The following is a 25,557-nucleotide window of genomic DNA, read 5'->3' as shown; positions in this document are numbered from 1 at the left end:
CTGCTAATAATGAATGAACGTCAAAAATGTATATGAGGTGCCTTTTAATTGTTGTCTGCTACACGATTTTGTATTGAACAAATTGATTAAAAAACACATTTTTATTTATGAAGCGCATACATTTTGACTGTTGAAAATGCTCATATTTCGAGTTTATGTTATTTTGACAACTGGCTTAGCGAGCTAGGCTGCGACTGGTGCGGATACAACTTTAAAGAAAAGTTGATGTTTTGAGGTTATATCATCGCGTTTTTGTAACACGGTATTTAAGACACGTATTCATACAATATTGGTACTTGATACAATAATAATTCTCGCGGCCAACGATCATTTTAATGATAACAATTACTTAAATTTCGAAGTATACAAAATTCCACGTTAGATAAATTTTAGCATGACATCTTAGACATCTTCTGTACAACTATATTTAATTCCGCATGGACATAGCGTAAAATGACAGTTAAATTTATAAACGTATATCATCTCAATTACTCACCACACTTCTTGTCAGACAGCAGATGATATCTTGACTTGAAAATGAGCTACGAAAGGTTCAAGCTGTCGAAGTAAAACTATTTAACTTGTTGGTGTTGATATTCCTTGTCCTTGAAAATGTCCAATTACATTATTTGCATAGTTAACAAATCACTATAACAGTATCACATCCCTGAGCAATTGCGGTACTGCAATCACTGTCAGAGGAATGATCACAGATAGGTTCATATCATGTTTGCAAATAATCTTATATATTCTGATTTTCTTCATGATAGGGAGTAACGGTTCGGGATATGAGATATGGAATGAAAAAAAAAAAAAAATGGTTTTCATACAGCTATCTATGTACCCAATATATGTAATTGAACATTTCAGGTACTATTGTGAGTCACAGATAAGAAAATTTTCTGTCATCTGGAAAGTCTAAACATATCGTAATCTTTTGAAATTGTACCGAAGTTTGCATAAAGCATGTATAGCGAGCCAAAGCTTCAGCTACAATGTTCAATTTGGAATCATACATAACACCTGTTATACTCAGCTATGTTGAGAAATATGTTAAAAACTTCAAACCGGAACAGTCACAGGTTTGTCTTTCTATTATACATTTTTTATAGATACATCGAAGAATGGCCGTATCTGAACTACTTTAGCGTATCTTACAATGATGCAAATTCCGGGTGGTCAAAAAGGTGATGTTAATGTAACGAAACATTGAAACAGAAATCACTGTCTAGAAATTATAAAATCACTAAAGTTAGAGCTGATTGTCCCAAAATACGAGTGTCTTTTTGCTTTATATTGCGGTTTACTGAATCTCAGACAACCTTAAAGTTGTAAGTAAACAATTTTTCCTAAAATGGATCATTGCACTAACGCTTCAACCTCGTTTTCTATGTTTCTTTATGAGAAATACTGATATTTAAAAAGAAAAACTGCAATTCTCATGAAGAAGAATAAGAGACTTAGAAATACTGGACAAATATTTTTCCGTTACATAGGTTTCTTTGTGGGGTGGCGATGCCTCATTTCAAAACTTAGACTTACGGTTGGAAGTTTTAGAAGAACAGCTAAATTTGCCATTCAGCTTTGTCAGTGGACATATTCATGAGCTGCTCATTCATGTTCCTTGGGTAAAAATAACCTCAGAACCAATCGTAGTGACCATCAATACCATAGGTGATAATAATAAATGCCCTAAATATTTATAATAAGGACATTGTTATATATTTCTGGAATTTATGTTACGAGAGATATGTCAATACAACTTGATGATGCATTTCGTTTTTGCTAAGCACTTCATGCATATCGATTAATGCACATCATGTCGATTAACTAAAATCACATTTCTTACAATTCCAGAGTGCATTCTAAAGCTCAAGGATGAAAACCAGGCAGAAGCCAGTACACGCAAACCAGCGAAGAAGAAAAAGGAAGAAAAAGAGTATTACACGCACTTTTATCATGAGCATTTTCTTGCCAATGTTTTGTAGACACTATTGATGAAAGTAGGGATGAAGTACCGTTAAAATTCATTATAAGAGGATTTTTTTTTATAAATATTGTATCGTAAGGCCAAATATTTTTTCATATTTTGAAGAGAAACAAAGTATTTTGTCCATGTTCGATGTAGTACAAAACTTTAGGTGGCCTATGCAATTGTAAAATATGAATAATGACAATGATACTGACCATAACAACACCAACAGGGAAGAAGCTCCTCCCGGATATATAAAGAGTATGGTGACAAAGGTTGTTAACAATATAACGATCAATTGTAACAACTTGATACTGAAATATGTCGAAGAAGATATAGTTTTGAGTGTGAACATCAGATTCCTCAGCATGCAGACTGTTAATAACAAATGGGAACCAGCATTCACGGGTAATCAGTCTAAAAAGATTGACGGTTGGCTTTAACTTCTGAACTCCTTATTTAAGAATAAGCAGGAAGATAACGAGATTGAGCCTTTCCCAATTTTGCAGATGTGAGCAGTTATGAAGTTCTTCTTAGGAAGGTCATAACAATACAAGATCTAACTTTGTGCTTAGATAAAATGGATGCGTCGGGTAAAATAGAAGTTTATCAGGTAGAAATGTTTGTTTTAATTGTGTGATATTAATGCAGTAATTACGCTCGCAAGGGCAATGATTTAACGAAACAAATGATAAAGCTTTAACGTAATACTATCCTTGTTTTGAATAGGATCCTGTTTTGTATCGGTGCTCGATGATCATACGGCTTATAGTAAACTATCATAGTAATACAGCAAAACGTGCTTCTGTAACGAGACTCGACCTCCACTGTGAAAAAATGGAATTCAGTATGACGGAGCAACAGATTCCCATGCTGCTCCGATTGATAGCATTGGTAATTGCTTTACAAAGTAAAATGTTGCCATCAAATAAAGAAAGATCGTTGATATCTATGGAAGATGGTATAGAAAACGAGCATGAAGGTAATAATATTCAGAATGCCTTACAGATTTATAAAAAAGTAAAAGAAAGTTTTTGATGTTTTATTATAAAGAAATCTATTACCATCTTTAGATGATTCAGAATCGGAAACTGCATCGCATCAGGAGGGCAGAAGCTGGGCTGGTTGGGCTTGGAACATGGTTCCATCAGTTTTGCCAGTTCATTGGGATAATGATTGGTCCAGTGAACAGCTGATGGCATATACTGGTCACACGATACACATGGGCTTCTATGTTAACGATGCAACTGTAACTTTCAAGGTCTGAAGAATTATTGCTGTTCGCACTTTTATCTACAGATTACTCAGTATCACAGTATTAAAAGTCTAGAGAATAGACATTAATAAATTCTTGATACATTATTACATGTCTACCGAATGCGTCGGTGTTCTAGACAACGGACAGCGTTAAGGAGCAGCTGTTTTACAAACCGCGCAAAATTAGGTACACGTCGTTTATGTCGCTGAAATTGAACGGAGTTGTGATAGATGTATTGCATCAAGATATGACGTGGACTAGTATGCAGGCCGGACTGGGTAGTATACATCTTTTCCCTAGAGGGTCGTGCAGTTGTGGTCACCCAGAAGTTATAGACGGAGCACAGGTGAAGTTTCAAATCTGAAGTGTAAAACGTTTCTCTTATTGTCGGTCCGCAAGTGGCATGCAATTATCAAAAAATAAAATTCAATTCTTATTTTCTTAGCCGCCTCTGTATGTTACTGCTGGAAAAGTTGGCAATAACCATTTGAAGGATTCTTTATTCGACGCAGAAGCCGTAGAGAATAAAGAGAAAAAAAGAGTTTACAAGCGTGACATCGACTATCATCTTGCAACTGTTACTGGTTAGTCTAACTCGTATTATTACTATTTTTCATGCATACAAAATTTCTATATCAGTATCGGTAACTGTGCTAATGTTTCAGTGGAAAGTTTATTAGAACGGTGTCCAGCCTTCGTAATGGATTATGTGTACCTAATCGATTTACCCGATGACATAACGCCGGAGAAAGTATCTGAATTCAATTCGAACTTTGAATACAGGTACGATTATTATTTGGAAGGCTTTTCTTTCATACAAAATTTTGTAAAACTCGTTATCACTGTGAATTAATTCATTTTCAGCAATTTCCATGAGCACAGAGTAGTGCGATACGTAGTTGGTGATGTAACAGTGCGGATGTGCTCAGGGCTATTTCATCGTCTAGAATCAATCAAACAAGCAGCGATGAAGTATGATTACGAACCTTACATAGTTCCGAAACCTGGTAAGTAAATCGTAAATCATGGGAATATATATTATTAGATGGCTGAAAAATGGATGAATTTTGGGCTGTTATATTTCAACAACCAATCATTCAAATTGATTGGTTTTTGTTCAGTTCAAAAGTATGTGAAGCGAATCTCATTATTGTCTTCTTTTAATCCGAAGCATTGTCATTGACAATATTGTCAACCATTTCGCTCAGTAACATGTTTTGCGGTGTCCGCGATATCTCAAAACCAACTCAACGAGTTTACTTCAAATTTAGAAGCACTGTTCTTTGCCAGGATTATAATTTTTTTCTTTAATAATCATATTTTTTTTGTTAATCCATTGAAAGAGTCATAAGTATCGGTAAACAAATCGAATTTCAACTTCACACAGTCGTCATTTTGTTAAATGAAAATGTAAGATTGTGGAAATTGTTCAGGAATACTTTATCTGAATTGGAAGTAAATCGCTTGAGCTGTTATTGAGATATCGTGGCACTCTAAACGATCTCACCAAGCGAAAATGGTCAACGTGATTGTCAATAACAATGCACCTATTAATTGGTTTTTAATAAAAAAAGTATATAAATCAAGCTTGATCTAAATATGTTTGATTAAAACAAAGCCCAATCAAACTGGAACATGGGTCGTTGCGGTATAAATTACATATTTGAAAATCGTTGCGAGAGGTATAAATTACCAAAATTCATCCACTTTTTCATCTACTAATTTACACCCCCTCAAGTCGAACCTCTCTGCGAGGTATCTGCAAATTCCGTATGCCCGTTTTCAGAGCCGACCATCGACGAGTTGCCTCCAGTTACAGTTGAAGAGTACGATGCTCTGAGGGAAAATATATCAAGGGTTGAAATAAAGCTGATTTTAATCAGTGGTTGTGTTGAATTGCAATTAGCTGAGCACCAAATCACCGGCCTACCCCGGAAAAGAAAACTTGTGGAAAAAAAGGTATCACGGATGATCTAAATAGCAACAATTATCTATGCTGTAACACATTTGTGTGTTAACCTATTATCATAGATGCTTTGTGATCACTGTAAGTAATAATTGTAATGAAATTCACTTGCCTTTCAGACGGCGCCACTGACTCCTGCACTATCCGACGATCCGGTCTTGAGTATAGAATGGGATAAATTATTGATAGACATAGATCAGCCAATGTATCCACACCGTTTGGTGGCATGTGCATGCAAACAAACTGACTTGCCTCCAGATATGTTGAACTCTTGCCACAGGGTTATACACGGGGCGGTAAGACAGCTTTGTATTGTAATCGGTCTATATTCTACGAAATATGCATTGAAGAATCATTTGTCGTGAATTCCCAAGTCATCATTTTTTTTTAATTACGACAATTACAGGTACATGGTGTCAAGTGTCAGCTTTGTTTGACCAGAAAAAGTCGGACAACGTTAGTTATGCCTTTCACAATTCAGTATTCGATGAAAATGCTGTTGTATCCGCAATACTGGCTCAGCCTGGACATGGAACACGTTTTTCACTATTTTCAAATCGATGGTATCACAGTCACCGGTACAAAGGTGAAGCTTATGGTCGCAACGTCAATCGTATCATCTTTGATAAATCCCGAAAATACGCTTAATCCCTTGATATGCTCATCACTTTTCAACGATGCTTGTCGAGAAAAAGGTATTACATTAAATGCATTGAATATGTAATTAGTTGTTAAATTTGATTGATGTTCTGGTCACTAGGTAGCAAATAACGTCAATCAAAGTAGATCCAAAAAAATAGTGGCTACCATAAAGATCAAATAAAGTGCCATTCATGTCATTTCTGTTTTTGCAATATAGATCCTGTGTATCTCGAATTATGCTTGGAAGGCATAAGTGTAAAGAGTATATCATCCAATGCAACAATTTCCAACGTTCTCGATATATCTTCCGCCAAAGTATTCCTACTCAATGATTTCCAACAAGCCTTTGTTGTTTCTGGCCCTGAAAGTGATCATTCCAGGTATGTATGTCAGTTTAATTATATTTTCAATACTACAATCTTTGAATGTAATACAAAATAATCAAGAAAATAGTGTGTTGAAAACAATTTGCCAACAACTCTCTGCTGGTCCAATTTAAGACTGCTATAAAATTATAAAAAAATGTAACTGTATTAAAAAAAATTCTCGCAACGCGCATGGAGAGTTTTTGTTTTAATTAAGATACCTAATGGTAAAATATTGAAAATCATTTATTTTTAATCTTTAGATATTTTTTTGGTGAACATATATAGAATAGAAAAAAATGGTACACTTTATGCCACGTGAAAAAGAAAAGTGCATATTTTAAAATATTGAATTTTATATTGGATGCAACAGACCTATTATGTGCGATATCAAAGAAGAACAATAACTTCTTTATATTACTAAACCTGATATTAAAACTATTCTTATGCAGCGACGCAGATTCAAAACCATTATTAAAAGCTGTGGTACAGTTTTCAAAAGACCCAAGAAAGCAGTTTCATCCACCAATTCTGTCATTCCAAGTATCAGAGATTAGAGGCTCGTTGGATCCTCTATTTGCACAGTGGCTGCAGTATCATCCAGTTTACTATAAATTGGATCAAGTTGACATACCTCAGTCTGAAGCTAGCGTCCAGCTACAAATGCCTGACGAAACATCGCCGGATACATCTGTACGCAAGAAAAATTTTCCAGGCATAAGTCAGAGTGTTCATAGCTCCTCGGATCAAGAGAAACGTAAATCTGGGATGACTTTGGATGAATTTAATCCTGTCTCAAAAGCTGATGACCTGCCAAAGTCGGAGCACAAAGCCGAAGCTTTATCGTCGCACTCTGTAAGCATGCTCATTTTAAACGTGAAAATCCACTTGCTCCGACATGTTTCATACTTTCAGATCTTTATTATACTGTAATATAATACGCCATCTGATCTACCAAATGATCAAAAACAAAGAACCTAAACAATCTCTTTAATAACAAGTTATACTGATGTTTCAAAAAAAAAAAATTAACTTAGAGCCCCCATCGTAACGAATTTTATATTTGGTCTCCTAAAATTTTGTATTCGTTATCTGGATATTACTAGAAAAAAAATACACCATACTCGGTTAGTAAAAAGTTCGTGTGAATTAATTTACTGAAAATTCATTTCATTGTAGTTCGGATATAATTTGCAATCATTCTGATCAGTTTGGAGGGTGAAATATTTTTTCGTTTCATTTTTTAAACTTTTTTATTGCATTTAATTCTTTTTCTGCAATATCATTTCGACCCTTCACACATTTTCTACAGGTTCAAAACATCTAAAATTCTAGTCTATTTCCCATAAGCTAAGGCTGATATGGAAAAAAGAAAATTATTTTTCAATAAATTAATCAGCATGAAATTTTTAATTAACGAGTCTAAAACATAATTATTTTTAAAAACCATGTATTGATTTTATCATTCATTCCGGCCTCGCATAGGTAAAATTATTCCGAGAAGTCGTATTTGCCGAAACATTTTGATTATTGAACTGACTTTTCTTATAGCAGGAGCTAATTGAAAAAAAAAAAGAAATATTTTAGAGTTATTTTTACCAAATTTTATAATCCAAAATATATACCGCAAATAGTTAGGTATAATAAAAGCAGTATGCCTTAGAAAATGTAATGATTGATGGTAGAACTTACAGAAAATGGGGGTATTGGACAGGATAGTCGATTGGTATCCGGAATGGTGTGGACTTGTGTTAAGTGGCTGTATCGGGCATATTGTTGTTTATATCCCAACCACAACGATGAGTTGCATTGGCGTCCATGGTACGTAGAAATTCGAACCTTGACTGATCATATAAGAGTTTGAATTTGAATGTAATCTTGAAGTATGATTGATAATATTCTCACCTTAGGTATTGAACAAGCAAAAGACCAAGCACTGAAAGAAGATCGAAATCTGCAAATTCTAGTCATAAAAACACCCTCTCTCTACCTTAATTCAGTGAATATGCAGGTCGAAATTTTATCATTTTATATCAAAGACTTACCTGTGAAATTACCAAGAACAATGTGGAGCCCTGGTAAGTTGTTAGTAATAGAATAACGACACGTGGTTTCATGGTAATTATTGAACAGAATTTCATTACTTATTATAGAAACCCAAAGTTTTCCATGGACAGTGAATGTGAATGATTTTCATTGCTACACACTTCAAAGAGAAACACAGAAGAATTTTATCAAAAAAGTTTCTCTAAATGCCACGGTCGGATTAACTGCCAAAACTTCATCAGAAGCTTCTGCAACATCGGGCAACAAATTGACAGCTCTAAGCTTGTGCGTTCATGTCGACACAACACCCATTACGATTTCCATCTCGGAGGAACAGGTGCGTAAATATTGAAATTTAGCATTTCAAGAATTTTTTTTTTTAGCTGTTGTGCCGCAATGGAATATTTTATCACCTCAATTCTTTTATGGAAAATGACTCATATTTCAAATTAAAGATGTTAAAAATTTGAGATTTCTGCTACTTTTTCTTGCGTGGTTATAGCCAGAAGTAGTAAAAGTGATGGTCGTAGCACGCAAACCATATTATTTATTGAGACTTTTCGACATATGGTGTGAATTTTTAATAATGATATCTTTTTGGCGCAAACAAATAACTTTTGATGTATGGACCGTTTTCGATGTTTCTGCGAGTATAAAACACATTTGTTTTGAATTGAGTTACTGAAATATTCTAATACAACGCACTAACTCCTTAGATTAATGTCAGTGATGTCTTAAGTTAGTGTGTCTCAAGAATAATGATACAGTATATTTGACATGCGTTAGGTATTATTCATGAGTAGCATTGCAGTAAATGTACTCAATGTTATGCGAAATATACGCCCGAGAAGGACTGCCAAGATTATCGTAGACACTCCAGTTGAAGTACAAACCGTTCTTCCTACATTGGCGCAGTCAAGTCCAAATCAAACATTATTCCGAGAAGATAGCACCGTTACCTCAACAGTATCGACTACCAAAGAGGAACCTGAACAGAGTAATAAAATAATGATCTAGTTTTGTTAAGAGCAATTTCGGTAGTCAAATTATTGCTAACTTGTAAACTTCATATCCTGAATTTGACAGATGCAGACGGTCTAACTTTAACGGCTTGGGTTCAATGGACGATCAACAAGTTGGCAGTAAAATTATATATAATGGGACAGCCAGAAATTCCTTCGTTAAAACTAGTACTGGAATTGGAAGATATTATCACCTCCTTAGATCTACAGCCTGTTTATCTCAAACTGAAAACTAAGATTACGACGGCTACGATTTTTAATTATATCAAGTAAGTGATCAGAATTTCATATTGTGCAAAAACGCTGTTAGATGATGTTGAACTGAATTGATCTTCATTAATTCCATGGTAGAACACCAAAAGCTCAAATTTGGGATCTTGGAGAATATGGCGGCTTGGTAATGTGTGGAAAGGAGGATAATTTGGAAAAGGGAGAAGACTCCGGCTTTCTGAGCTTAACTCTTACCAGAGCAAAATGTGGCAATGTACACACTCGTTGGGTCGCACATAAGCGTCATAAAATGCAACGGGTAAGCTTATTAATCCATCCCGATATGGTGTGGACACAATTACTAAGATCCCTGGTACAATAATTCTCAGAAATTTAACATGATTTTTAATTTAAATTGCTCTCAAATGTATCACAATAAATATTTCTCGCTACTGTTGCAGACTTTGGTTACAAATTTATGTTTCAATAAATTGAAAACGATGTGTCATTTTCAGATTGTATCAAAATCAGACTCAAGCCAACTCACGAGCAGCTATATAAGCGAAGTAGTAATCAAAATACAAATGCTGGACATAGTTTTACCCTTAAGTATTATCGGCAAGTATACGCAGCTGATTGAACCTTTCATGAGATTGACTGGATGTTCTAGCAATGATATTGTTGATAATTCGCAAGAAAAGATAGCTGCTTCATCATTGAGCAGTTTCACGAATTTGAGAAACGATTCGTTACCGCTCGTTTATCTTGAATTCAAAGGCTGTAGGCTGATGTTGCCTGCTTCTACCATGGCTAAATATGGGCTACTTCACGACTTACTAATTATACAGGTCAAGCTATGTTCATGTGTATAATCACTAATTAGAGATCTAATTACGGTGTTCCTTGTCAAAGTACCATCTTTTTTCATTCCCACTTGACAAACTTGTACATGGAAAAAAAAAGTGTTCGGGAAAGTTTATCTCAAAAATTTAACTTGGAAAGATCCCTCCTGAAATTCGAATTTCTCCCATTGGAATAGTCAAGAATTTAATTCTTCCCAGAATGCTTATAAGATCAAGTTCGCACAATTGAATGCGTCTGGGTTATAACAATTTTTAAACAATGATATCTGCACCAAATATTATTTAAATAGAAGAATGTCAATTTCCGAGTGCGACATTTTACAATTGGATATACGAAATAGCCTGCGCGACGACTTTTGTTTTCTGTGTACAACAATTCTTTCAGGTGGGAGAGTATAAAAAAAAACGTTGCTTCCAAACGAAATACCCTGATGAATACACAAAATTATTTCTATTCATTTCTTGGTAAGCTAAACGGTACCGACATTTTGATTTTCTCCTGTAATTCACCCGTTATAATAACTACTACGATGTAAAACTCCAGCTGACTACGCAAATTTGTTCTATATGGGTTTGCTTGTTTTTTTGGACATTTTGTGATCTATAATCAGTACAATATACGAACAACAAATAGAGTATTGGAATTAGAGATTGAGAAATGTACAAGAATCAAATTGTCGGCCTACATTGCTTGTTGAGGATTATTTGGCAGAAATCGTCAAATTTATATCGTTTTATAAACGATTTTTATAATACTCTAGTTAGACGGCATCAGTATTACTCCACATGCGGAAAATCCAATCTGTAGAATACCTATTCGATCAGATATATATCAACTGGCAGCCCAAGCAAATATGTTGCGCATACCTGGATCAGCTGTGGAAGATCGACAATATCAAATCAATGTGAAAGGTGTATGCGCCGACACAACGACTTGGAAAAATTATCAACTCAGTACGACGAAGGTAACTGTTTTTTTTTGCCTTCCAGAATTTATATAATACAAAAATGGATCACTGATAAAACAATCGTTACTACGGTCACATTTTTTACATTCAGAGAACCTCGCAGTCGTATTTATACACTATGAATGAGAATCCAGCGCTAGAATGGAACAAATTGAGCAGTGGAAGTAGCCTAGAGCCCAGCCTCTGCACATTTCCGATAATTACTAGGTAATATAATCGAAATATTGCAAGATATTCTTAGATTTTATAATGTTTTTCAAACGATTTCGGTAAAAATGGTTAATCACGTATTACAGTACTTTTCTTGTGCTATAACACAGGTTCGATCTCTGCCTGATCATAGCGCCAGCAACAATATTTAAACCTGAAACTATTGTGTGCGGTAATGCGGTGGAAATAAATTGTTTGACAGATATCGATGTGACGATAAATTTGAATCAAATCAAACTTATTTCCACGCTCAGCAATGAGTTTGAAACATTTGTCGTTGGCATAACTAAGGATAATGATGACTCTCGGCTTTTGACCAAATTACCGACTGTCAAGCAGCCTTGGTGTGCGCCAATATTGGAAGAAGCAGATATAGATTTTGCTAGAGACAGTGGCGTCGATTTTGAAATGTCCAGTATGAACTCTACTATAATTGCAAGTATCTGAGATTTTTATCAATGCTAATTAACAAGATTTTTAAGGTCAATTATACAAAAGTAACTTCTAAAATAATTATAGGGTAAATCAACGCGACGTGGTGCTGCTTTACTATCACCATTTGAGTTTCTGGTTAATTGTGGCAAAATCACATTTGTTCTTTATGAAACCAAGGAAGCATCTGCCGATTCCGAATATCACACGGTGAGAACTTATTTTATTTTTCTCAGATTGTTTAATGGTCAATTTGAAGGAATATTCGTTTTCACTTCCAATCACATTTCATTATACAAGATCATGTAAAATTGATTTTAAAGTTTTCAGTATGATTTCATATTATTTGATACTAAATTCTCCATTTGCCGTATTTTAGTACTAATATGATAGGATTAATAGTAAATAAATGATTTTAAGCTACCAGTTAAGAGTTTTGGGTTTCATTTAATTGAAAATTCATCTTTTCCAGTCATATTCTAAATGATGTATGTATGCTCACAAGTATATTTATATGTTAAATTTCAGGATCCAAATGAAATAGATGATGACAACATTGATGTAAAACAACCATTGCTTTACGTCATGATTGATCAGCCCAATATTTATATCTCTCAACACAATCTGACGCAGAAATTACAAGTATGTAACATTTGTCATCATTATATCTTTCACTCAGACGAATATACCGTAGTAACAAATGTAGAATACGTTCAACCAATACTGTATCATACCCTGATATTATTCAATTATTATCAATGTTCGATGTTTTAATTAACGATAAAGGGGCGGCACCAATTCGAATCAAGAGTTAGGCAAAGAGAGAAAGCCGTTAAAAAATCTCCGAGAATGTCATTTGTGCCGATAATAATGAATGCAAATAAAAAACATTCCCATTATCTAATAGGATATGTACATGTATGTATGTGTAAATATGTATGTGTATAAAATCTATATAATGAGTCTGAGAAAATTTGAATAACATTAGCTAAGATATCAATAATTTGAGAAAGTGTTTGTAATTTCAACGTTCAAAGTGAACAAACTCTAGAATACTTTATCCGATTCTTAAGTTTTTGGGCTTATTTGTTTTACTATAAAGATTTCTAGAGATAGCTTGAATTTTTTTTTACAAATAGATTTGTGTAAATACGGTACAACTATATATAATACTATATAAAAATAAAACTATATAAAAAATTATATTTGTGCATTACAATTATATCATGATGTAATATTTCTTGAATATGTTTTATAAAATTTGTAGGGATATGGTCAGCAAGCAAAACGAGCCTAAAAACATTTGAGTCGCATGAAATATACCAGATTTTTATAATTTTGCACGTGTTAATTAGAAAATCTGTTCTCAATCTGTTGATATCTTAGTTTGTGTTCTTAGATTCATTTCAATTACATAGTGCGAATGTTGTTTTATTCGTGCTCACTATAACATTTGATACGCATAAAACTGCTGGAGATTTTTTGAAAGGTTTTTCTCTACAAATTTGTAATTTAGTCGATAGCGCTAGTACATCCTAAAACACAGTAATAGTAGCTAATCTTAATCCAAAAGCCGAATATTTTTATATGAACTTTTTGATCACAATCATTCGTTATTTAGGTAACATGCTTTGACATAGCAGCATCACTTGGAAGCGAGGAAAAGAAACAATCAGCGTCAGTGCCTACACGAACAGACTTTGATGTTTGTTTAATTGAGACGAGAAGCGGTGACCCGCACAATGACACTGGAATACCACCATCTTTTTTAACAATAAAGTGCCATTGGCATCCAACAAAAAATCCACATTACTGTGTCAACTTGGGACGACCGACAAAGATTCATTGTTCTCTGTCCAGGCTGAATTTCATCGAATCAATAAAAAATAACGTAATTTTGATGTAATGTATTAGAGAACCTTCTCGTGGTTTAATCGAGGCTGACGAACGTCTCATTCATTTCAGCTGATGGCGTGTTATTTGGATGAAAATAGCGCTAAACAACCAACATATTGTCCGAAGGGTTTGAATCTTCCTGCCGAACAATCGTCCTCTAGAATGATACACAATAAGTACAACATTCCAGATCTGAACGTATCTACAAAACAATTGGTAATGTCGTTGAAAACTGATTCTGGGTCAGAAATCGTTGCCAGCATAGCTGCACTCACTGGAAATACGTCGACGGCAATCAGACCTGAGAGAATTTACAAAAATGTGTCTTTGGATTCGTTGATAATTTCGGTTGTACTGGATGGCAATATGAAAGTCCTGTTAAACCCGTGGTGTTGTAATATCACAATTTATCTCCTTTGGGAAACGTGGCAGGATATCGACACTCTTCCGCAAATACAAGTTCAAGCAGAGAGTGAAAGTCTTTACCTAGACGTCGGACCTGAGCAGATAAAAATAATATCTACCGTGATGCAAGAGTGCCAAATTATCGCGAATTTAATCAATTCGTCATTGTCGTCAGAACAGGAGCAAGATGACGGAGAAGAAAAAACTGAGAAAAAATTCATGGCTTCATACTCCGAGCAACATTACAAAGACGATTTAAAAGCTGGTGCATTTCAGTTCATCGATGGTAACGGAGATGAACTCCCTTTTCCTTATCAAGTAAGCTTTATTTGTGCACAATGTTTGGTGTCTATTATTCAGAGAGTAAGAAGTTGGTTTAAACTTCTCCTGATCATTTGATCGTGGTATAGAGTAGGTTTATTTTCCTTTTCCCCGATTTTAGAGAAAAACGGAGAACAAGGCAAGTTATTATAATCGAGTGATCAATTTTTCGTCTGACGATATTTAGAGAATAAAAGGATGTTGATTTTAATTTACGCGGCTCTTCCTAACTTTTCGTTTTCGAGTTAATTAAATATCAAAATTTAAAAAAATCAAATAACAATATTATGAGAATGGGTGAACGAATTTTGAATGATTTTGATGTAGATTCATGGAGTTCTTGTTAGCTTAGAATTGATTACATTTCGGATACGATCGGTCCAGTAATTTTCAAATGATCTAAAGAATAGAATAGAAAAAAATAAATTGTACTCAATAATGTTGTGAGAGCTCGAAACAAATCCAAGTGGGAAGTTTGTAGGCCAGCTGGATTAACGACTTATTTAATACACTTTCTCTATTAGAAATGAAAATATAAAAATTTATAAAATTGTTATCTCCTTTATCTTGTGAAGTTACAATTTATATACAACCTAAATTTTCTATATTTTTGTTATTCAATCACGGAAAGAAAAAAAATTTCCAGAAACCACGGTCTTTAAACATTAAATTTTACAAACATGAGAAACCGCTGCAATATAACTGAATTAAATTTTTCTTTAGGTGGTATTTTTGACTTGTCCGCAACAGGCAATGGCATGGCGATATCCGCAACCAAGAGCATTGACAAAATTACATGTTTCTCCAGTACCATTCAAGGTAATGTGACATGTTAGAAAAAGCCTGAACCAGCTTTTCGAATGAGATTATTTTTCCAGACGTCAGTACTCGAGGAAGAATGCGAGGAGCGAGTACCATGTAGCATAGAATACTGGAGTGAGAGTCACTCGGCATATCAGCATTATGCAGACTTTTACCTCTCTGAGACGGACAGTTACCGATTGGATTTTCCCAACAAAACGCCAGCCCGGGCAGTGGCCTGCATTTGGCGGGTAGTTCTGAACCAACCGAACTGTCAAACCTATGCAAAGACACTTGTCTCAGCTCGCGCTCTTGCTGCGTGTCTGAGAATCGATTCGTACTTCAACCCTACGATAGTGCCAAACCTGCAAGCTGCATTGAACATTGGTGCCATTCACGTTGCTTTTTATAACAACGTTGACTCGTGCAGTTACGACATACTGCCGCCACCGCTAAATAATTATACTCTGGATGTCACGATTCCAGAAACGCAGTGCTACCTCATCTGTGAACACAGAAAGGCCATTGTCGTGCTTAACAGATGGGCAGACGGAGTGCTGATGTTCGATATAGGCGGCGTTCTCAGCATTCGAGTGCTTGATTACGGACTATTGAATATGCACGAAGTGCTTGACCCGCTGGAAGGGAAAGTTCAGTTATCCATTGCCGACGCTGTCGAGCTTTCGGTCATTTGCAATCCATTCTCATTGAAATTCAGTCCTGCAATTAGCCACACTTTAGCAGTTTCCGCGCATCTGTGGGCAATGGCTTTTGATGGTGACATTAAAAACGTCGTTGTGCTGTCGAGATACGTTGTTGCAAATGACAGCAATATTTCAATTAGATTTGGTCAGAGTGGGACGAACGACAATATCATACTCCAAACTAGACAGTGTCACTTTTATTCTTGGCGCCACGTCAACAATCAGACACTGCGCATTGCTGTCGAACATAGCGGATGGACCTGGAGCCAGCCTTTCTCTGTTCACAGGAATGGAATACAGATGATTGATTTTGGCAACAATGGATCCAGGAACATTGCGATTTTTGTAAACGTTACGTCGCTATCCGCGACACAGAAATTGATCACTTTCTCCGGACAGCTTATACTCACAAACCAAATGGTAGACAATTTCGAAATGAAACTAGTCAAGTATGAGGTGACTACAGAAACGACAATAGTTCCTTCGAGAGAGATACACATTATCAAAGGGAAAAGTCAACCATCCTCGATTGTATTGGAAAACGGGAAATACATGGCTATGCGATTGCGGTTTTCAAGTTTGACTAATTTATCATGGACGGGTGACATTCCGCTTCAGCCTAATACAAAGTGTAGTCAGCCGTGGCTCGTCAAAGGTAGGTATTTACTCGAATAGTGAACTGCTGTTCAAACTTTGTATCTGATGATTTTTACCAACGTTTGATATATTCAATTATTTTTATAACAGTACCTTTGCAAGAGCGTGGACAATTTCTCAGCATCTGGGTGAGAATAGTTGTACAATCTATTCACGGTCGGACCAAAGTGCTTGTAAGTATCGATTATTTATTAAGAGGAGCAATGACATTGATAAACCTTTTTCATTTGTCTATTTACAGGCTGTAATAAGTCCACTTTATATGATTCGTTCCTACTTGCCTGTGCCAGTAAATGTACAGATGGAAACTCCTTCGTTGAAAGTTTCGTTATCCGCTAGTGTCAACGGCAGAGGAGAAAGACAGCAATTGTACTGTCCTGGAACTTTTGAACATTTCCATCAATTAACCTTTCAACTCGAGTAAGAGCTGCTCAATTCTATTCACTTTACACACCATACAACAATAACCCTGGACACGAATAAAATATAAGAATATCAACAGAATTAATCGCAAGAATTTCGGATCTACAGACTGTATGTAAAAAGATTACCGTTTTCATGTTATTGACAGATCCGGAATATCTGCGTCAAATCCTTACGTACCGCTGTCGTACAGCTCAGTGGATCAGAGGAAATTTTTTAAAAGGCCGGACAGCGAGGATGTTGAAGTAATTTTGAAAGAGTTACAAATGCAGAAGGATGAAATCCAGTGGCCCTTCCAAGGCGACGACATGCTCGAATGGGTATCGACAGAACAGCCTCAAACACATGTCCAAGTATGAAAAATTTCACACTCATACTATCTGGATTATTTACCACAGACGATAGATTGTTCGAACAAACAGCATGGTCACATGTGTCATTCAAACTTTAGTATTTACTGGAACAAGTTTTATTTTGGCTTAATATTTCTCAGGTAAAATATCAGGAAGCTGGACTAGTTTCTAGCACACTCTTGCTGGAACTACAGCCATGGTGTTTTATACTCAACTCTTTAGGATGTCATCTGTCCCTTGTGTCTGAGGATATAGAACTTTGTCAAGTTCCGCATTATGGGATCGTCACTCCGCCGAAACTAGATGTAAGGAAAAGTGGAGTCATTAGTTACAGGATAGGATAGATTTTTCATTACTTTATAATAAAAATTGCAAAATACCGTAAAAGAAGTATCAAACAACTTGGTATTCCTAGATGGTAATTCACGAAAAGAGAATAACACATTTTTCAACATAACAATGTTTAATATTCTCGATCTAGGGTACATTTCACTTCGGCGTTGGGCTCGGTGACACTTACTACACATCTCCAGCACTTCAACTGGCTCGTCCGGATTGGAGTCAAAGCTTTTACATGCCTCGGGTCGGAGGTCTCATTCCAGTTGAGGGTAACATGAAAACGGCTGTTGACTGTGGCAATAGTGTAAGTAACATTCTGGTCTCGCTGGAGAAAAAAACTCCTTGTAACCGTTGTGTACATTTCACTGAAACATTCATGTGTTAATCGATAGTTGTGTATGGTCAGCGTGAACTCGAGTATGCACGACGACATGAGATTAGTGCGTGTTTCGAGCAGTCATGTAATTGCGAATCTAACACCTCAAGAAATGTGCGTTGCAACCCTCGCTGTGAACGACGCATTATCCAATCTGCAAATACCAGCTGATCTTACTCCGTACAGCTTAAACATTCTCGCATCCGAGGATCAGAAGTGAGTTGTAAACATGTTAAAATTAATTATTCTATTACTTTGTATTGGAGTGAAATTAATAAAACTCGTTGCAGGTATGCTACTCCGATAGTACAATGGCACTTGTTGTCTGATCAACAATTCGTTGAGCCAATGGCATTGTACGTATCCTTAAGTTTGGGCCACCGATGGTCTTGCCCGATACGAGTCGATCAAGGCATGAGTCGTCGATGCCTTGCTATTCCGGTAAGTGAGGAGATTTAAAGTCACATGAGCTGTACCACGTGTATCGAAAGATAGGAATACACAAAAAACCGTTTTCCATTTATAAATAAAAAATATCCATTTCCATTTGCACCAATGATCGTGAACATGACTGAAACAAAAATCCTACTGTGCAATAGGAATGAATTGGAACAAATTTAAATAACACAAGCTAAGATATCAACAATTTGAATAAAAGTTTTACAGTTAGAATATTCGATGTCATAAGACTCTGGTGTTTTCGATTTGATTGTAATGTTTTTGGCTTCATTTTTTTCACTGATCAAATTCCGAAAAATTTTCTGAAAAAAGGTCTATAAATTTTATGTTACAATGTAGTTGCAACGCACAAATGTAACTGTTAATAAACGTCTGTTGTAGCGTATTCATACAAATCTACTTTTATGCTGTAGGAAATCTCGATGGTGAACTAAATCAAGTAAACAACATTGGAAGCAGTTAAAAAACACCCGAGTTTCGCATCTTTAACGTTCCGATTATAAATCCTTTCTCAATTTTTTCACAACGCAGCTTGTGTTATTCAAATTTGCTGAAATCAGGGATAATGCTTATTTCTCTTTTTCCAACTGTTGGTTCAGATAGTTAAAAATATGATTTAAAAATTTATTTTGCGACTCGAAAGCCGAATATTGACTGATCGAATGCTAAACAAAATTTAGAAAAACAGCTTCGACAAGTATTACATAAATTGATATGGACATCTGTCTTATGCAAAACTTGGATTAATAAAAATGAACTTTTTGAAGAATGGATCTGCAACTATGCCAATAGTGGTTACTACTCAAGAAGATAAGGGTACCACGTACATTACCATTCATGTCGATAAGCATCCTCAACTGCTGATAAGTAATGGGTGCAATTTCAAAATTCTTCTTGGCCAGGCAAACGCGGATTTAAGTGAGTTTGGCACTGCATTTTTCTTTACACTGTAATCTGTAAACCACTGATATATGAGAGAACGTATTTTCAGCTGGAATATTGGCTGAAATACCCCATTTTTCCTGGATTTGTGAAATTGAAAGTGGCGGTTCCTGCCACTACTCACTACCAGCTATCGGCAGTCGATTGCCAGATTCGCCAGCTTTGAGCACCACACCATTGTTACTTTTGAGCGCTGTGTCAAATAGCAGTAGCGAGATTTCTGGTGAGTGAGGAAGTTAATAATTGGACAAGATTACTGTCAAAACATGAACGATAATCTTATTAAGTTTTTATCAGCAGAACAGACACTGAAATGGTCTCGAGGAGTAAGTCTCTCGGCAATGGCATCTGGTCCATCTGATCAATATGTCAGGCTTCCGCACCACGGAGATGTGAAACTAATAATGTACACTCGGTGCTACACAACATACATTAACATTCTTCCAATATCACAGGTAGGTCAAAACAACAAGTTTTTTTTTACGCACTGTTCATAATTGAAGAATTGAAGATTTTAAAAAAACTGACTCTTCAGTTGCAAGATGTTGTTCTCTTGTTCAATGTTCGGTTATATGCATGTTATGAATTTGAACCTTGTTAAAAAATGTAACTTTGCGGTAGTGATTTATACTTTTTAAACGCTTTTAGGTGGAGATATCAGCTAGAGATATAAGAAGTAGATTATTTCACAATGAAAATAGAGAAAATTATATGGAGATCATTTCTAAGCAACAACTCGCCAATATCTCAGATGAAAGTATAACGCCTTTGATCAATCAAGTAAGACTACTTCTTTCCGACTTTTATACAATATACTTGAATCTTATAGATCAGTTTCAACACTTTGAAAATGACTGTTTCTTTGTTGCATTTTTTGTAGAGTTCACCTAGTTCGACATCGGTAACAAGCTTTTACTCTGCTCATGAAGAAATCCCGGGAACAGTTCCGACCACATCTTCGCAACGTAATATAAAACAGTTAACATCCAAATCGAGACAGATTACGAAAACCCATCCATCTCATGATAAATGTAAAACGATTTCAGAATCTAGAGAGATGCAGAAGCGTGACAGATCTATTACTGTTTACCTTCGTGGTGTAACACTTACCATAACCCAGGATATTAATGAAAATGCGCAAACCATTGAAGTGGCTAGTCTGACCATAAGTGATTTATTCATCACAATGGAACCGAATCAAAACATTTTATCCACATGGATTTGCATCGGAGATCTGCAGCTGGACAATCAAATGTTCGACCAGGGTGGCTTCGATTTTCCAGTTGTACTAATAGGCCAAAATCCAATTTCGAGAAAGGATCTCACTTTCTCTTTAAACAGCCATTTGAGTAACGTGTTTGCACAGTTACAGAAAAATTCTTTGTTAACTGTCAACATTATGTATGAAAATGAGGGGTACATATCAGGTAAGAGATCCATGATCACTCAAGTGTTTTTGATATGTTTCTTCTGAATGTCCTTTAAGGACGAATCTATCTGAATAAAAAGCTAAAAAAATAGATAGAATCACTTCAAAAGTCTCTGGATACGTTATATTGGTCAATGATAGTGAATACAAATGAAATAACATTCCTACTACAAAATTAAAATGAATTTGAGTGAATTCAAATGACATGTGCTAAAATATTAACAATTTGGGAAAATATTTTATAATTGGAACATTCAAAATACGTAAGGTCTGGTGTTACGATCTGATACTACTGTTATGGGCCAGTTTTTGAACATGGAGATTTCGAGAGATCAACCCAAAAAAGTTTGACAAACACTCATCTCCGTAGTGAATGAATATAAATTTATGCGAGTGTGGAACAACAGATGTTCATCAACAATTACATTCGCGCGATCTATATATACTATAATGTGAGATTTCTTGAATAGTTTTCAGACGATTTTTAGGGATCCAATCAGCGAGTAAAATAAACTCCAAGACATTAGAATCTTATCACAAACACTAAACTTCAAGCATTTTAATTATTTTAAGTGTGACAATTTTCGCAAATGTCAATATCTTTGTTTTTGTTATTCGAATTTTCTCAGACTTATTACCATCACATAATAGAGATGTCAGTTTATTCGTGGTCATAATCATTGGCGTAAAGAATGTTGCTGAAGATTTTTTAAACGATTAAGATTGTTTTGTTTCCCAAAGTTTTACATTCGTAATCCACCTAGTTCGATTCTCTTTTCCAATTACAGGTGTGAAGGATGTTCGAATTACGTTGGCACCAGTCAGTGCTTACATTGAGGATACATACATAACACAGCTTTTGGACTACGCAACATCGTTGGTACCGCCATGTTTTGTGATGCCACCTGATAATGTTAGAAAGTTACAGGCCATGCCGATGTCGTCTAGCGTTTACGTGCCAGACTACATGATGATGGATGCAAAAATCTTGAGCTCGCCTCTCAGGCTACAAAATCTGATTATAGATCCTGTCTCCATTCTTCTTAGCGTTCATACATCAGTACGACTGTATTTAGCACTCGACCATTCTCCGTTGTATTTCGGAACGTTTGACAGAAAAAATTTGCTCACCACTCCTTACAGACTAGGAAATGCATTGACAATGCATTATTTGTCTGGAGCTATATTCGGCGCTGGTAAGTTTGGAGTTTTGAAATCTCTCGTTTAACGGACTGGTGACCATTAGTGTAACAATATAGATTTTAAGTTTCATATTTGTTACTCCTGATCCTTTGTTTCATAAGTAGACAATTATATAAATATTTGGATCAGTGATTTAGAATCATAAACTCGTTCAAACGCTTTGCAAGTGTAGAGTTTCATCTTCTCAAAATTGCTCGCGCAGAGCTGTAAAAACAGGCAAAAATATTACGTCTAATAATTCCATTATTACGTAAAAATCTTAAAACACAATTTAGAATCTCAACTTTTCTTTACATAGGTTGGGTCGTTGGGTCCCTTGAAATCCTTGGATCGCCTGGTGGACTTGCACAGGCTTTGGGTTGTGGTCTCAGAGATTTTGTATCATTGCCGTTTCAAGGCCTCTTACATGGACCTTGGGGATTTCTTGTTGGTGTCACGCACGGATCTGCTAGCCTCATGAAACATGTCACTGCAGGTAAAAATTTGCATTAAGTGTTCAATGCCAGTGGCTTTAAAATTTCCAAAAATCAAACTTCCAGTTTAGCAAAATGTCACAAAATTTGGATACCTGAGTCATTACATTCTTCACATTCCTCGTATGTTCAGGTACAGTGAATTCTGTTACCAAATTGGCATCAAGTGTAGCCAGAAATTTGGACAGATTGACCCTCGATGTAGAGCACCTTCAACGTCAAGAGGAATCTCGCAGAATGCGTCCACAAGGCATGGCCCAAGGCCTTTATCAAGGCCTGACAGGCTTTGGGATGAGCCTACTCGGTGAGTAGTTGATAAATAAAATAGGGTATCTATATGTTTCACCTGTTTTTAACTTTCCATTCCTTATTTGATCATGTTTTTCGGGCTCAAAATGAATCCAATCAGATTGACTACAATTTTTGATTTTATTTTCCAGACATTTTGTAGACTTCCTTCGCTGGTAATTCAACCACTTGCACAAAATTTGACCCATACTAAAGATGAACTTGTGTGTTCACAGCTGCCGTCGCAGGGTTAGCTCATCATCCTCTACAGCAAGTGTGGTCAGGAGGAGCAACTACTAGAGGCCTTGTGACCGGAGTTGGTCTTGGATTAGTAGGTGTAGTGACGAAGCCATTGAGTGGTGCCGCGGAGCTTGTGGCTCTAACAGGTCAAGGATTACTGCAAGGAGCCGGATGGAACTCCCTGCCCTCTGTGAGTGAATCTGTAGATAATATGAACTACCATTGCAATTATTCAAAGTGACTGATGGTTCACCTTTGTCATTTTCCAGCCACGGCAGAGACCGGTTGTGCAATACTCAAGCGGCGCCAACAATGCTCCACTAAGATACGCATGGCGTCTTATGCCACTCCTGGTAGCAAGTCACGACAATATTTTGCACACGATAAATGCTGATCACGTCATTCATCAAGGTAGTAATCAGGCGGTGACTTTGGTATTGACAAGGAATGCTCTGCTGGTAGTCAATGTCGCCGAAGACACTACAGAAAAAGTATTCACCCTCAACGAACTGACCAGCATGGATCATCCTTCGGACACAACAATGCTTTGCCTGCATTGCCCTCCTACAGTTACACAGTCTGCAGCTCCCTCATCGCCACGAGAATACCGTGAGGTATAAAAGTGATTGTTTGATCGATAAACTGGGAAACAGATGAACAATATTAAGGATAAATGGACTAAACAACCTGAATTAAAAGTTAGGGAAGAAGTAAACACGGGTTGAAAAATATTTGACAGTGTTATTGCGTCACTGAGGGCGAACACAAATGAAACACCATTCTTCTTGTGCAATTAGAAAAGAATCTGAGTTAATTTTTTAAATTAAAGCTCTCAGGAGATCACTATAGTAAACAAAATAAACCCACGAGCAGCCTAACAATTAACTCAGAACCCACACATCAAATTTTTTCAAATAGTAATTAAAAATTCTTTCAGATGGATCAGGAAATGAGAGCAAGAGTCGAGGAGTTTGTTCGAACCAGCAGCACTGGTTTAGCCAGTTTGCCTACGGACAGTGACGCGCAATCGGATAGTTCTGAACCCATAATACCTGTTGCTGATAACACCATTACATTCTACGTTTCGCCTGAATCACGAAACTATTTTCTTTCTTTGTTGAATGTCACCAAAAGACAAAGCCAAGGAAAAGGATTTCAGGTCTTATAGGGGACATTTGATTGGATAATTGAAGTGTTTCTGGAAAATATATCTTCGGATATCGATTTAATAGCTGTTTGCAAAGCCTGTGGTAACAAGAGTTACATTATACATATGTAATTTAAAAAGCATTGTTTGGAATGTAAATTTTGTAAATTTTGGTCGGAATATTTGACCAGAGATTGTTGTAATATATCGTACGAAAAATATGGCCGTTTGGCACAAGAATTTATTAAGCTCAAATAACTGTATACTTTACGTTTTTCATCATTCCGAAACTAAAATTACTATGTAAGTCGAAAATGATTTATTGTCAGCAATCGTGGTGGTTGAATAAAAGAAATAAGAAATCATCATTTCCTCATTTCAAAAACAATATTTTTACTCGGAATAGTGTTTTAAACTAAATTAAACAGTTATTGTAGAGAGAATCGATTGCTAGTCGAATGATTTTCTGTGATACAGACTTCAATCATTTTACACTTATTAGTTTCTTAGTCACTAATAACATCAAATAATTTTATAGATAAATGAACAGTTCATTCATTTGGATTCGCCAGAAGAAAGTTGCATTTATAAAACAAATCGCTTTTAATTTGATTGCAACAGGTCAGTTGAAACGACTAATTGATTTAAAACGTACTAGGGTTCATTCTACAATTACATGCTATTTCTGAATTACTGTGCAGAAGTTTCATGGTGATGGGTAAAATTCATATGGCATAAAAAGCCTTGGGCTTACTTTTTACGTCTGAAACAAGAGACGAGATTGAAGTTAGTAACTTTGAGATAATTAAACATGGGAAATAAAATGCTATTTATAATTTTAAAATAACTTTGAAGCAGTATTGAGCACATCTGAATTACAATTTATATATAATTACATTTCTATTGCGTTTTAATTACAAATTACGTGTGTGATTCGTAATTAGAAAAAAATTTATAAAAATTATATTTAGATTTTGTAATCAGGCCGAAATAAAATACAAATTACATTAATATTGCATATATAATTTGTAATTAACTACAATTTTCCCATCACTGCTTTCGAATAGGCGAGTTTGTAAAATAAGAGTATATTTTACTTTATTATACGATTTACTGAATAGACAATCACAAAGTTGCGAAATACCGA

At 35.7% G+C, this 25,557-nt stretch overlaps 1 protein-coding gene across 5 annotated transcripts; it reads left to right on the top strand.

Annotated features, from left to right (window-relative positions):
• Positions 1-12: 12 nt before the first annotated feature.
• LOC107222858 (vacuolar protein sorting-associated protein 13B) lies at positions 13-25,557 on the top strand. 5 transcript variants are annotated; one of them, XM_046731600.1, is made up of 52 exons: positions 14-262; positions 871-1,082; positions 1,497-1,674; positions 1,858-1,939; positions 2,205-2,404; positions 2,482-2,585; positions 2,702-2,954; positions 3,046-3,233; positions 3,367-3,576; positions 3,676-3,814; positions 3,896-4,013; positions 4,095-4,237; positions 5,017-5,189; positions 5,316-5,492; positions 5,603-5,891; positions 6,056-6,218; positions 6,656-7,058; positions 7,889-8,024; positions 8,114-8,281; positions 8,357-8,586; positions 9,036-9,246; positions 9,336-9,540; positions 9,623-9,800; positions 9,997-10,329; positions 11,106-11,309; positions 11,404-11,519; positions 11,633-11,957; positions 12,042-12,164; positions 12,483-12,596; positions 13,576-13,845; positions 13,920-14,573; positions 15,300-15,395; positions 15,455-16,736; positions 16,829-16,911; positions 16,980-17,158; positions 17,310-17,514; positions 17,655-17,819; positions 17,996-18,157; positions 18,246-18,445; positions 18,520-18,670; positions 19,456-19,606; positions 19,680-19,853; positions 19,928-20,085; positions 20,279-20,410; positions 20,511-20,595; positions 20,677-21,057; positions 21,848-22,255; positions 22,561-22,737; positions 22,869-23,039; positions 23,260-23,453; positions 23,533-23,877; positions 24,201-25,557. In XM_046731600.1, exons 2-52 carry the CDS (start codon positions 996-998, stop codon positions 24,429-24,431), a joined length of 11,304 nt encoding a protein of 3,767 aa, XP_046587556.1. In that variant the 5' UTR covers positions 14-262; positions 871-995; the 3' UTR covers positions 24,432-25,557. The 5 variants fall into 5 exon arrangements, with proteins under 5 accessions (XP_015517867.2, XP_046587555.1, XP_046587554.1 ...); XM_015662381.2 differs by having other exon boundaries at positions 13-262; positions 2,205-2,380; positions 19,931-20,085; positions 20,511-21,057; XM_046731599.1 differs by having other exon boundaries at positions 13-262; positions 7,898-8,024; positions 19,931-20,085; positions 20,511-21,057.

The sequence above is a fragment of the Neodiprion lecontei genome, chromosome 2 (genome assembly GCF_021901455.1).
Source record: "Neodiprion lecontei isolate iyNeoLeco1 chromosome 2, iyNeoLeco1.1, whole genome shotgun sequence".
NCBI classification, from domain to species: Eukaryota; Metazoa; Arthropoda; class Insecta; order Hymenoptera; family Diprionidae; genus Neodiprion; species Neodiprion lecontei.
Note: the sequence above shows the minus strand (reverse complement) of the source record. Positions and strands in the feature narration are given on the sequence as shown.